General features: G+C 37.2%; 1 protein-coding gene across 1 annotated transcript in view; it reads left to right on the top strand.

Annotated features, from left to right (window-relative positions):
- LOC126263173 (general transcription factor 3C polypeptide 5) overlaps positions 1-15,233 on the top strand; it is a 118,155-nt gene that overhangs the window by 37,389 nt on the left and 65,533 nt on the right. The window contains exon 4 of the mRNA XM_049960220.1: positions 7,668-7,868. Within this exon, the coding sequence (XP_049816177.1) occupies positions 7,668-7,868 (201 nt within the window). The remainder of the gene's footprint in view (positions 1-7,667; positions 7,869-15,233) is intronic.

The following is a 15,233-nucleotide window of genomic DNA, read 5'->3' as shown; positions in this document are numbered from 1 at the left end:
CTTGTATACATACCGTTTTTTGTTCGGTCAGATTTGAAACAAGTTCTCATGACGTGGAGAAACTGAAATTTACTGATTCTACACTAGCACATCTTTCACTGGCTTCATGCGAGAAAATGCTACTTAGTGAGATTTGAGAGCTAGTCTTGTCTACCGTAAGCATGGTAGCATCATGAGGTAAGACATTATTGTCATCAGCATAAACTGAATTTGTGTAATATAAAGCCGCCAGTTCTACTGATTAAGTAATAATTTTAAGAATAATGATTACAATGGAAATTTTCTGGTGCCTCAAAGGAAGTGAAACAATAGTGAGTTCACTCAGAAATGAGTGTTTCAGCTAATTTATGTACAACAACGCACACTCCAGACAGTCAGACTTTAACATATAATATTGGATTATGTTGTTAGAGCCTTGACATTATTTACCTTCTCTTCTTCTTTGAAGACAATGTTATGGCGTCCGGCTTGCTCTGCTTAAACTTCTTGCTTCTCAGAAGTATTACAGATACTGGTAACACAGATAGGTAGGATAGGTCAGGTGAAATAAGGAACTGTTAAGTGAAGTTGACTTCATGCTGTAAGAATTAATATATTTCACATTATTAGTGAACTAAACTGAAACCCATGCTCTCTGTCGTAGACAGAAAAAGACAGACGATACAAGATCAGTGAAACATCCGACTGAAGTTTTTACAGACAAGAAAATTAGTGTTTTTTGTCATTTCTTGCTAGCTTCACTGGTTTGATTGCTGTGGGCATACTGCATTTTAATCTTTGTCATAAACTACTTAGACAAATGAATAGATAAAAATAGACAGAAAAAAATAAAACATGAATCCATATAGGTAAACCAGCATAAGTTCCAATACAGAGGCCCACCAGAGGTGAGCACTAAATCCAGGAAGGTGGACTTAGTAATCATAGATGGTCTGGTGGTGGCTGGTACTTGTAGTGGTTGCGTACTGTTCTGTGTTGACTCGGCACCTGGGATAGCCCTCACTTTCTGGTGGGTACTGCCCGACTGATCCTGTTCTTGCTGTATGGGAGGGCATTTGTACTCAATTGTAACTCACTTGCCGAGGTGCAGCTTACCATCACATACTCAAAACACGTCAGTGGTCCATGAGTGTGGTAAGAGGTTACTATTGCAGAGGCTGGATCATAGTTTTAACTGATTTGTCAGTATCACAAGCATACTCCTCACCTTGATGTAGAAAGTGTCTGGCTGTCGGATGTTGCAGTGATGTTACAACTTCCTGTGCTCCTGCTGCCATTTTATGTCCACTATGGTTGTGTTGCTATTTTCCCTGGCAGTGCCAAAAATTTTTTTGAGGTGCTACATTAGAAAAGCATTAAATGTTTGGTAGCACCTTTGTGGGAACGCTTGGCATGAAGACAGAATTATACTGTTTCACAAAGTCTTTGTGTGATTCCACTTGTGCTCTGGCAGCACAATCTATGCATTAGAATAAACTTCGTATCAAAAAATGTGTGATAGCACCTATACAAAGAGCTCTAGGTTGACATCTAAAGGCTTTAGAACAATCACGTTACCTTGCATAAACACAGAAGCTTGTGAACTACCTCTGTGCACTCAGTGGAACTCCCTGCTGATGTGATATACTTATATTGTGAAGAAATTGCTACAGTCTCAAACTATAATGTCATTGATCATACACTAGTTGAACATTTGTTAGTCAGCTGTACAACAGCGATTAGACTATAAGGGACTTGAACAAGGGAGCGCTGTACATTTCGAGATACAGTGGTCATGCATATTTTAACCAAGACTTGGGATGAATATCCTCCTTGGTTTTAGGGAGCTTTAAAAAGTCTTGAAGCTTGACAGAGTGTAAGAAATTTTGTACTTCAGGTTATATTATTACAGTGTATTTTATCAGTTACAGGCCAACACCACCATTTTAAATCCATTTATATCAGTAGGTCTAAGTAATGACAGTCAGTCAGTCAGCTGTTTAGCTGTTCGCTGGCAATGCCACCTTCTAGATGAATTAACAGTGTTCAATGCAGTACTGACTCTGATTTTAAGTATGTAGGAGTGAGTGAGATGTGAACAAGACAAAAAATTTCTCATCTGCAGGATACCAGGGAACATGGAAATCAATGGGATTGTGGACCCTAGTAAGCAGCCAGACTTTGTAAAGGAATCTTTGTGATGCAGTGCACCACCCATTGCATACTATTACTTCACAGAACAGGAAAATGACCGTTGGTCAATGGAAGTGTGTGCCACTAGAGATACAGAAGTAGTAGTTTGGCCCAATAGAAGGGATCTGAAAAGTTACTGTGAATGTCATTACAGTCACGTTGATGGATAGAGACCACACAATATGCCTAAGAATAGGCCCCTACCATACACTGCAGTTACTAAAGTCAACAGGTAGTGATATGCACATATACTGTTGGTGGTAGTTCACAAGGAACAAAAGGGCAGTGCATTGGTGGAGCAGTCATTTTTACTTGGTTTATTCATGTGAATAGGTTTCCAACGTGACTATGACCACACGACAGGAATTAACAGACTTTAAACATGGGATGGCAATTGGAGCTACACGCATGGGACATTTCTTTTAGGAAATCATTAGGAAATTCAATATTCTCAGACCCACAGTGTGGAGTGTGCTGAGGTTACCAAATTTCAGGCATTACCTATCATCGTGGACAATGCAATGGATGACAGCCTACACTTAATGACTGACAGCAGGGGCATTTGCATAGAGCTATCAGTGCTAACACACAAGCAACACTGCATGAAATAACCAGAGAAATCAATGTGGGATATATTATGAATGTAGCCATTAGGACAATGTGGCGAAAGTTGGCAGCACGCTGTGGCAGCAGATGGCCGATGCAAGTGCCTTTGCTAACAGCATGACATCACCTGCAGTGTGTTTCCTGGGCTTGTGGCTATATCAGTTTGATACCAGATAGGTGGAAAGCCATTGTCTGGTCAAATGAGTCTTGATTTCAGTTGGTAGGAGCTGATGATAGGGTTTGAGTGTGACGCAGACCCCACGAAGCCATGTACGCGAGTTGTCAACAAGGCATTGTGTAAGCTGGTGGTGGCTACATGATGGTGTGGGCTGTGATTACATGGAATGAACTGGAACCTCTGGTCCAACTGAATAGATCATTGACTGGAAATAGGTATGTTCGGCTACTTGGAGACCATTTGCAGCCATTCATGGACTTCAGTTTTCTCAGACAGTGATGAAATTGTCACCTGGTCACAGTTGTTTGCAATTGGTTTGAAGAACATTCTGGACAGTTCAAGTGAATCATTTGGCCACACAGATCACCTGACATGAATCCAATCGAACATTTAGGAGACATAATCAAGAAGTCAGTTTGTACACAAAGTCCTGCACTTGCAACACCTTCACAGTTATAGTCGGCTATAGAGCCAGTATGGCTCAGTATTTCTGCTGGGGACTTCTAATGACTTGTTGAGCCCATGCCACATTAAGTTGCTGCACTACACTGGGCAAAAGGAGGTACGTCACAACATTAGGAGGTATCCCATGACTTTTCTCGCATCAGTATATAGTAAGTATCCTTTTTTCCCATCTGGAGATGGCTTATAATACAACTTAGAGAGGTAATATCCTTGAACAGCTCCATATTTAGCATTTCGAGGGACATCTTCCCATCTTAATATGGTCTTACTTCCACCCGTGTTATGTTAAATATAAAGTTTCGTAATTAGCGGGTATCAGACAACTGTGTTCTCCATTGGTGTATTGAATGAAAAACACTGTCTTTATCACAAAATATTTTTTGTTAATGATAACCAATTCTAATCTGACTAGCGATCATCTTCAAGGCTAAAGTGGAAAGAGGAATTGAGGGGTGACAAAATAAAAAATTATCAAAGTGTAATCTGTAAATAACATCTTGAATGAGACTATAAATAATATTAAAACATTTTGAACCTATTTGTGCCTGATGCTGCAAGGTGTAGTTTGATGTTAGTGGTGAAAATGACATGAAATTAATGCACTGGCCATTGACTTGTGCCCAAGTCACATGGCTGACTAGGCATTTTCCCCATTGCATCATCTATATTTTTTCGCCAGTTTTACATCATTCTTGCCACTATTGACTAAATTGCAACTTGCAGCAGCAGGTATGAATAAGTTCATAATGTTTTAACATAATTAGCAGTACCACTAATGGCACTATTTACAATATTAACCTTACCTAATTTTTTGTTATTACTACTCTTTTTTCATTTTTCAAGCATTGATCTAAAGGTGCTCTGCCAAAAAGAGGGACACAAGTCATCATTAATAAAAAATAATAATATAGTTGGCATTTGTCATTCATTAAATATTAAATTGATGATGTCCCATCAGATCATTTAATCTAAGAGAATAATGCCCCTCAGTGTTGTGTTTTAAGCATGACCCTGCTTAATAATTATTATACACTAATGACCAAAACTTAAGCATAAGCTTGAAAACAAGAACACGAAAATGAAAATATGAGCAGTCACTAAACATCACCATAAATTGTGGATTGTTCATTAATTCTTCCGACATTCTGATAAGGCAATATGTCCTCTTTTCATGATTGTGCTTAACTTTTGGACACTAGTGTAGCTTAACAATCACAGTAAGAGAGCCTGAGGAGGGCTCCTTATTTGTGGGTGATTTCTCAGTTTGTTGTTTTTCTTATAGCTTGCAGCATTAATGCTCCTATTGCACTGTAAAATAACTTTACCCAATATCTTTTATAGCATATGTAATCTTTCACGGTTTATGGGGTGCCTTCATAATATCTTTTATGAAAGTTAGTGTGTTATCCTAGTTTTTAAAAAATATTTGTCAAAACAACAATAGTCAAACATTTTTTTACTGAAAAAGTATTTGTGTTCATTTTAATGATTTATGTCACGTTTTGAACCCTCCTGAAATTGAATAAGGGACACCATTTTAAATTTTCATGTTTCTGATCCCCATTTATTTATATATTTATTTTTGAAATAAATTTATCTAGTTGTCACATCTGAGGGATCTGAAAGCACAGATCTCACTACATTAAAAATTTTAAAGTGCATCAGTTACAAGACATGATGTGCAGACAGAAATCATCTACTGTATGCTTGTATTGGAAATATTTTTTGGCTGAGAGCATCAGTGAACACATTAGTTTTCACTTTTAAGTGTGCTTCAGTCAATGCTCACAAAATTATTTAGCAATTATACCAGTTTTGACTGTCTAGTCATTATCAGTACCTAGACAATATTTACAGACTTTTGATATTGACTGGATAGTCGAAAATGGTATAACCAATAATAAGTTTTGGATCAGTGACTTAAATAAACTTTATAGTCATTCGCTCCGGTTGACAATGCATGCCTGGTGTATGCATTTGTTAGGCCATTTTATCTTGAGGGGCCAGAATAGTGTTCTTTATGACCAGGGACCTGCCGCATTCCTAACATTTGTGCAGAATCTGGTGAATTGCCTCTGGCAGCAGCTCCTGTAACATGTAGCTGTAAACCCAGTTAGTGTCATACGTAACTGTTCACACCTATGTACTCACACAATCATGCTCATACAGTTCCAATAAACTATTAATTGCGTATTAATTTGTGTGATTTCATAGCAGTGTCAGGTGTTTGGAGAAAAACTGAGTAAGTGAACAAGGTATGAACTGCAAACAATTATACTAATGTGTATCATACAAGTTCTATCTCTGAAAACGTTCAAGATAGACTATGCCATCAGAACTTCTTTGCTTCAAATGAACATTTTTGCTGCTTTCCAGAATACCAACATCTACTCCTTATTAAAATGTCACCTGTAATAGTGAGAGGAGGGAAGCACTTTAATTGCCACTGACGCTACTGACACTGGGCAAGAAAAATATATGGTATCTCAAGTTCTGTCTGTAGTTGGAAAGTGGTAATAGTGAATTCTCAATCATACCATCAGAGCAACTTAATAATTTGAGCCTTCGCCATTCACAAGTACGAAGACAAGTGAAACTAGAAAATTTCAGTCACAGTTAATGAAAGTTCACATAGCAATTTAGCTGTTCAATATAATGAGATACTCAATTTTGATATCCTTGGGGGTTGTTGCTTCAGAAAATCATAAATCCTTGCAGCACTGTAGTAGTAATTTTGAAATAAAACACAAAGTCTAATATTTTTATTGTCATGTATTGTGACTGATAACCAAGTACATAGGTGGAATATACATTGGCCATCTGACAGTCTCTGAAAGACTCTCACATAAACCACTTCCAAAAGACAAAAATGCAGGCAGGCAGACCCCATGGCTCATGTGTTGCTTCATTTTATATAAAACAAAACAGCTGAATATGTTATCGAATTTGAGATTTACAAAATAACAATTAAAAGTCATGACATAATTTGGTTACATGTCTCAAAAAAACAGGCCACAGATTGCCTACCCTACATGTTCTAATATTCAATTTGGAAATGTTTACTTTATTTCACATATAATTTCAATGAATTTTCTGCACAACAATTTAAATTATATTTTAGTTAATTATAAATAAATTACTTTGAATGAATATTACTAACAGTAGGCTACTTTGGTTTGCTCTCAAGTAGAGCTATCATTTTAGATGATAATAATGAATAAACATTGTAGCTTTTCAGAAACAGGGGAGAGGTAAGTTTTCACGAATATGGGGTGCAACATGATTGGACAGTTCACATCAAGAAATTTCAAAGTTGAATAAATATTAAACAGATTATCCACTTTAGTTGCTAATATAAATCGGGCAGTCTATTAATGTGAAATTTAACCTGAGTTAATAAATTCATTTGTACTAATTTATTGAAGGGTAATTTGTTGCTGGAATTGGGTATAGACGTAACAGTATTAAGTCCAGAAAGTTGCAAATTCAAGCCAAAATGACCTCTTCAGAGGATGTTGACATGAGGAAGGAATTTCAGATAGGGATGGGAAAGTAGTCCCATTTCATTTACACTCATAATAATAAAATCTGATGGCTGAGGAAAAGTCAAGTTGCATGCTTATGTTTGTTTTGAGGAGAGTAACTGAGGAACAGTCCAAATGCTACGACCTTCAGCTGAAAAATGACAAATGAAAAGTTTGAAGGAAAATGGTTGTAGTTATGACACTTAACAATGATGTACTAGGTGCTCTTCTGATCACTGGTAAATCACAGGTATTGTTCAGCCTAAGATTTGTGGGACCATCTGCTTATATTAGTGGAACTAGTGCAAGTTTAAAGATTCACAGGAACATTCTGTAAGTAATCAGTCATTTAAATACTCATTAGATATAGGAGGAATAATTCCTTTGGTGTTTTGTTTGAAAGTCTTTTTTAAGTGTGTGTTCACATATTTAATGTTCCACTCCCTCTGTTGAATAAGTTCTCTGTTGCTTGAATTTTAAATGACTGACCCTAAGACTGAAAAACTATTTGCTATGCAGAAATGGAATATTTTGTAAACTTTACAATGATCATTTTGTCATGAATTAAATCAGTTAGTGGAAAATCTTATGGCATGCCTGTACTTGGATTACTGTATATGAAGTTGATTTGATTACAGTGGTCATTATTTTTTATCTAATGGGTAGCAAAATGTACTTTTACTAATTTTTTATGTTGAAATGTGATTCACTTTTTTTTCCAGTCATACCTGTACCGGAAGGAGACTAGTGATGATGCAAACGTACCTCATAATATAATAGGAAGAACAAGACGCAGAAGGTCAGGTCATGCCATTTTTGTTACATATGACATCACTAAGGTACCAAAGAGACCTCGTGAAGTTGCTGTGAAATGCTTACAACTCAAATTCTTAACTGGAGAACATTACAGAAAAATGAAAGAGGTACATTTATACTTGCAATACAGTCCTTATCTTTTTTTCCTTTCAGCTTCTGTGAAAATATCTGGAAGATGAACACCACAGTCAGCTACTCAGCAAGCGGCAGTGTGTGTATACTTACAGTGTGGGATTGGAATCAGGCATAAATTACACATACATTACAAAGGTGAAGAAGATCTGAAGTTTAAACTCTTAAACTCAATTCTTGGAAATTAGTTTGAACTAAGTTTGTGGACACTTGTATTATGTATTTAGAGAGCACCGAGGTGTTGATCGGTCAGTATGCCAGCTGCTATAAGGCATTGCGTGCTGAGATATTTGGTAATATATTGGAGAGGTATAGGGTCAGAGATAGCTCAGGTGTAAAAGTTTGAAATTTAAGATTTTCAATATCATTATTTTTCCCAGATTCTATATACTTACTCTCCAATTTATTAAATGTCTGATGATACGAGAACATGTAGAAGTTTTCTGGATTGCAACTCTGGAATGGTTCTGTGCCAGTTGCTCTAAGAAGATGCTTTGTATCACTGCTCCATTTGTGAATATACCAAGACTCTGTCAGTCCAGAATCCTTCCTTCCATCTCTCTCTCTCTCTCTCTCTCTCTCTCTCTCTCTCTCTATTTTTTTTTTTTTTTAAAGCTGTGAATTGGCCATCTGAGAACCACATTCCAATTCCATTTCTTCATTCTCTGTTATTTCCTTCCAGTATACTTTCATCTGTTCTCTGTGTTTCTTCTTTCTGTTTTCAGACCTTTTTGAACCAGTCTTTTTAGCTATCCTGCCTTTTCCCTAAAGGCTTCTCTGTTGTTTATATCTTCGTTTTTATTTATTTCTTCATATGGTTCACACACAGTTCAAAATTGCAGGTATATAGCATTAGTAACACTATGTACAACAGGAATATGAAAATACAAAACTTCATACAAAACTAACTAAATGTCAATATATAGGTTCCTAATCCAGATAAGAACCATATCATCAGCTTTCATGAGGTCGCTCCAACTCCCCTGTTAGGAACGCAAGGGAAATTCGTCTTTAACATGCTTGATTGTCTGTTTCGGAGTCTCACAGTCACAAAATGGAGACTTTGTAGCACGCCATTTGTAAAGAGAGTCTGCGCGTCACCCATGCCCAGTGTGAGCTCTGTTCATTATGACCCAGTTTCCTGTCGAGTTCTGTGCCAGCAGTAACACAATTATATTTTCAGAATTGCTTACGCTCTTCAGGATTTTCAGTAAGTAGACAGCTTTGGTTCCACAGGTCTCTCACACCAGTATTACTTGCATCCAGCTCTTCTGCTTGCCGTAATGGTGGTTTTCTTGAATGGAGTTTATTTTGTCATAAGCTTGGTATGTCTTCCTGTATGGGTAATTACAGGTTCTCCTACAGCTTGTGGTATTCTGTAAGCAAGGCCTCACTTCTGCGGATTGCGGGTGGATAGATGTTGCTCAGCAGAGGAAGCCAATAAATTGGTGTTGGTCAGATTGCCCCAGTTATTAACCGCATAGTGTGGTTCAACTGGAGATTGATCAAGTTGTTGTCGCAGCTGTTTAGCCACACTGGGACACAATACTGAGAAGACCAGTGCAATGGGTGAAGTGTGCAAGGAATCTGCTGAAGCTCCCCATGCATTCCATACAATTTTTCAATAATATTGTTACGAGTTTTTATCTTGGCAACAGTATTTTCAATATGCTTTCTATATGAAAGGGTACAGTCAAGGGTGACACAAAGGCACTTAGGGTACTTGTTACGGCCAAGAGTGTTTCTGTTAAGTTTCACTCTGAGATCCGCATTAGCTTGTTTGTTTCTCAAATGGAATGTATATACTTCTATTTTACTTGTAACAGGTGTAAGTCGCTGCTTTCTAAAATGGCAGTCGTAACGGCTAGATCTTCTGTGAGAACTGTCTCCACTCGTCCAGGATCCTCGGTTCTACAAGCAAGAGCAACATCGTCTGCGTAGCAGAATATTGTCGACCTGGTATTGAGGAGAGTGCAGATATACAAGTTGAATAATATGGGGCTAAGAGGGAGCCCTGTGGTAGACAATTACTTAATTTCCTCTCCTTGCTCACATTTTCTCCCAAGTAAGCATCGAAACATCTATTTTTTATCATGGTGTTGATGACAGTTACAGTTTTTCGACGTCGGATTGGTTTTAGTAATTTGTGTATCATCCCTTCTCTCTGGATTGTGTCATACGGGGCACGTAGCTCCACGAACGTGACAAGATGTCTTCACATTTTCTTGAAAACCAGCCTCTATGAAAGTTGTTAAGGCCTGTACCTGGTCGCTGCAACTTCTCTGAGTCCTGAAACCCGCTTGCCCAGCTGAGATAAGTTCCAGTATGAAGCTGCTAATTATGTTACAGATAAGCCTCTCCAAGAGTTTATAAGTACAGCTCAAAAGGGAAATTGGCCTGAAACTCTGTGGGTGGTCAGCTGGTTTACCTGGTTTCAAAATTGCCACTATTTTTATTCTCTTTAGCTCACTGGGCAGTGATCCACTATCTAGGATGTTGGAGAAGAAGCGGATCAGCCATTTTTTTTCCACCCTTACCCGTGTTTATAAGAAATTCTGGCTGCATATTATCCAGACCATGTGCTTTACCATGTTTAGTTTGTTTCAAAGCCTCATCCAATACAGTCAGTGAAAATGATGAAGAGAAATTGGATACTGAGCTTTTAGAGGGGTGCGTTCTTGTTTTATTTTAGAAGTATGTTGTTTGTCATGGGCTGATCTAGATGTTTCAACTATATGGTTAGCGATTTGATTACCTGAAATACCAGGTTTCTGCCCAGGTTTGTTGGAGGCTCTTCCGAGCTTACGCAGAAGGCTCCATGCCTTTTTACTTGAATGTGTGAAGTTTGCATTTTCTACCATCTCACACCATCATACTCTTCTAGCAGCATCAAGATTCCTGTTTCTATATTCTCTCTTTCTAAACCTTTTCTTAACCCATTGAAGGAGCCTGTTAGCTTGTTATGGACTTCTTACTCTACAAATATTTGGAAGTCATTTTAGTTAGTCTACTGCCTTGCATCCAAAATAAATGTCCAAAAAACATGGGTCTTCTTTTTCTCATTACATTTGAAATATATTCTATATTTTGGCATATTTCAGCATTACTTTGTAATTTCCAACCTTCTGCTGTGTTTCATGGCCCTCATATTTTTTCGTGTAATTCGCCTTTCTGGTGCTTCTAATTTATCCAAGTTATTGTTTAGTGCCAGGCATTCACATATGTATAGTCATTCCGTCTTCACTGCTGTGTTGTAATGCCCTATTTTTGCATCCTGTATTATTAATTTTTACTGGTCATGTCTTTTGTTATGAAACATGGTTCTAGGGAACGTTTCTTTTAAGAAAAGGAATTCACTCAAAAATCGTCCACAATTATATGGATGATGGCAGTGGTATGGCTGTTAAGTATATTCGACCATACTTTGAAAAATTGATAACAGAGAACTGTGTTGTATTCATTTATTATTACTACTGGTTTTGGTGATAAACCATCGTCCTGGTATCTGTAGCAACACAAAAAAAGAAAGCAACTACAGAAACAACAAAAGACACACATTGTCGTATTATAAATAACAGAACATCAGTAATACTTATGAAAGAGTAAACAATAGTATGCCCATGTCACACTAATTGAGATATGGAAACACATTTACAGATATAGTCATTACAACTGTGCACACGTAGCAAAGCAAAAATTCATAAATATGAAACTGAGACCCCATTCAGTAGTGACAGAGTAACTGAATGTTTGTAGTCAAGACATAAATATCTTGGATACTGGAGATGAGTGACCAGAGCACTCACAGCCACAAAGAGGAAGCTAAATAGGTGACATTAATGATATGAGCAGTGGCATATAAATTAATACAGTTTTTTTATATAATTGCAAACAGAAGTGTGAAACTAGCACAGCTGGTCAAATAAGAGAAATCAAATACAACAGAAATAATAACTGCTATCATTAAACATTTTTTTTAGTATTTGGTATGGAAAAGCTACTATCAGGGTCACACAACAAACTAACAATGTTCTCAGAATCATGATAATATCATTTAACATGTAAAAAATCAGCATCTTATCTTTTGCCAAAAAGAGACAAAAGTAGCAGATAACTTCCAGACAAACAAGTAAATAACTTCATGCAAATATTTAATTACCATTACAAAGAAACTCAATATCTACAAGTATTATATACTAGCAACTCACATGCGACTCGGACTGTAGAGGGGAGTCTTGTTCTGCCATGTCAGCTGTGGTGGCTGAGCAAGCAGTACACATGCTGCAAGCATGCTCCAGTAAAACTGGTTCTTGCCCTGCCATTCTGAATAAATAACTTGTTTTCCCGTTGTCATTCTGAGTTGGACAGTGACACATTGAATGTTCCTAGTCGTAGTTCCTTTTCAAAGGTTGTGTGTGCTTCCCTCAGTGGCAAGCATATGGGTCAGTGTCACATTTCCTCATGCTCTCAGTGTTTCTAGTAGCATTTGCTCTTGCGATGTCCACACTGGTCGGCTATCTGTTTTGCCTGTGGTGTTCATGGCCACATTGCTTCTGTGTGCCATGTTGTGCATGCGCAGCAGTGTAGTGATGTCCTGGCTTTGCTCATGGGGTAATCTTTTCTGGCTTATTCCATTCACACCATTGACAATGTGCTTCACCCAGCATCTGGGAAACCCACCCTTCTATCCTTCTCACCCTGCGTGTGATGGTTCAGACGGTACCTTTCCAGGTGGATACTGGCACCTCTTCTCCTCTCAGTAATAGTTCTACTTACGTGATGCCAAGCTCTCCTTCACTTACTTATTTAAGAGGAACGTTGTGGCCCATGGGGTCATGAAATTCTGGTGTGGAGCATACTTTTGATGGAGCTCTTTTATAAAAATAAGTCCTGCACACTTTCATTTTTGATGTTTTATTCCAGCACAGTGGAAAACGTTTTAAGAGTATATGCTTTCAAGCAATTTTGGTTTTCCATTTCTGAGAATGTGCACTTGTTCTTCCTGGATATTCCATTTTAAGACATTCAAGGTTTGACAACCTCCTTTTAGTAATTGTTTGCTCCCGATTTGGGCTGGGAGGCATCCGTCGAGGTACACTTTAAATTGTAGGCAGGTTTGGCCTTGTGATTTCTCACATTCTCTGGGATTTGGTGAAGGTAATACTGGACAGTTTATGGCCGCTCTCAGTGTCATCACCCCAGTTTCTTGAATGTCACTGTGTTTCACCACTCGTCATTTTCAAAAAACTGAATGGCTCTCTCAAGCTGTGTGGCGATTTTAAGGCTATGAATGACCAGTTGATTGTAGATCCATTTTCAATGCCACCACCAGAGTACCTGTTCTCCAGGATTCAAAAAGGAGACTGTTATATGAAGGTTGTGACCGTCCCCACCCTCTTGTTGCCCTGTGTTGAACTTAATGATGTTTGGAGTAAGTTAGCAATTTGGATGGCTAGTCCCATTTTCACAGTGCTTGGCACATTGAAATAATGACACACTGCAGTGTGTTGATGGCTCATTGTTCTCTTCCTTTCTGTGGTTCATCTTTCTATAATTGTATAGAGGATGATCAGGTTACTACTGCAATAACAGTGTGAAATCTGGTGGACTTTCTGCAGAACTACACATATATTTCCAATCATTTCACTTCACCGTTCAAACCAATAAAACACACACAACTTGTTCTCCATCCTCGCACTTCAGACTCGTACAACCAGCTGTACAAAAGAACAAAGATTTTCCTCTACAACATGTAGCAAAGAAATTACTATCATATATCACTCTATTTATGCAAAATAATCTTTGGGACATACATTTCATAAATAAAATACAATTAATTGTCTATCATTTTTGAACGTCCATAATTATCATTGTAATTACATTAAGTATCCATAAACGTTGACATTTGGACATTTTCACATAGCTTTGTAGTAGTGGATTTTTGGCATTTACGTCTTCTCCGCAGTATCGTTCTCTTCATATGATCCAAGATCGGGTAGTACATTTATCTCACTAACCAGTTTTTAACCAGTTTTATTGCAGTAGCCTGCCCCCGCCCCCCCCCCCCGCCCCCCCCAAAAAAAAAAAAAAAAAAAAAAAAAAAAGTTGAAAGCATGAAATATGAGAGAAATTTTGATACAAAATAATAAAAGTGGTTATCCCAACACTTTTTGGGGTATACAAATTAATATTCAGTGGTGCTTCATTATATGATATACAACTTTTTGACTCCCTTAGCATCACCACTTCATTCAGATGAGGTCAAAAACAAAGTTCCGTTTTACTGATTTCATTTCTTGCAAACTTTTCAAAAAGAAATGCAAAGTCTAACTTTTTACCTATTGATTGCTCTCAAATTATTACCAAATATTATGTAACATATATGGGAGGAGCAAAATATGGTACATATAACAGTAATTGTATTGTATTTAGCATGACAGTAGAACTTGAATTTCAAGAGAATGTCTGTATACCAATATATATAAATCTGTCTTTAAAAGGTGAAATATCATTGATCGGTAATGTCCTGGGATCAAAAGAAAACACATTATTTGAAGTTTTTACGAAGAAAATGTAGCAAAGTACTTTAGATCACAGGAGAGAATTAATGTATTTAGTTAGGAACTTATCCTATTTCTCATAACACCAATGAAGTGTCTTCGCAACAACTTTTTATACTGTCTTACTTCTAAATTTATCTTTCATAGAGAACACGGAACTCTCGGCATATAAAAATACGCTATAACAAACATTATTTCTTGCTCTGTTTTGCAAGACCTTTAAAAGAAAAATTTAAGAGCACAGGGGGAACAGAACCCAGATAGATAGAATAGAGAGCACCAGAAATTAAGAACGGATACACCAGCTAGGGAAGGCACCACTCACCATGTGGTGTGCCTATCAAAGTCAGCAGACCCCCTACCTATTCCATGTGCAAAATTATCAGTTTTATCACTCATTTAGTCCTTTAGTCTTTGATTGTTACAAACATTTCACATTTATTAATTTTCATGTCACATAATTGATTATACATTAACATGTGAAAAATTACTTTTCAACTCTTGAATTATGTCGCAGGATGAGATAACTAGCTCATTCTTACCATGTTTTCTTGAAAACTGAATTATTTTCTTATTTATCTAAAAAATATTCCCTATAAATTATGCCAAAAAATGTCAACAACACTGAAATCTGCTTTGAAGTGCTGTTCGTTAACTATTTGTCACTATTAAATTTAAAATTCTTCTTACACATCTACATAAAGTACACTGATTCAATGCGACAACATGAAAATTCGAGACATATACAAAATAATATCAAACAAACAAAAAAAAAATCTA

Source organism: Schistocerca nitens, chromosome 6, assembly GCF_023898315.1.
Source record: "Schistocerca nitens isolate TAMUIC-IGC-003100 chromosome 6, iqSchNite1.1, whole genome shotgun sequence".
Taxonomy (NCBI): domain Eukaryota; kingdom Metazoa; phylum Arthropoda; class Insecta; order Orthoptera; family Acrididae; genus Schistocerca; species Schistocerca nitens.
This window is presented reverse-complemented; position numbering and strand designations above follow the sequence as displayed.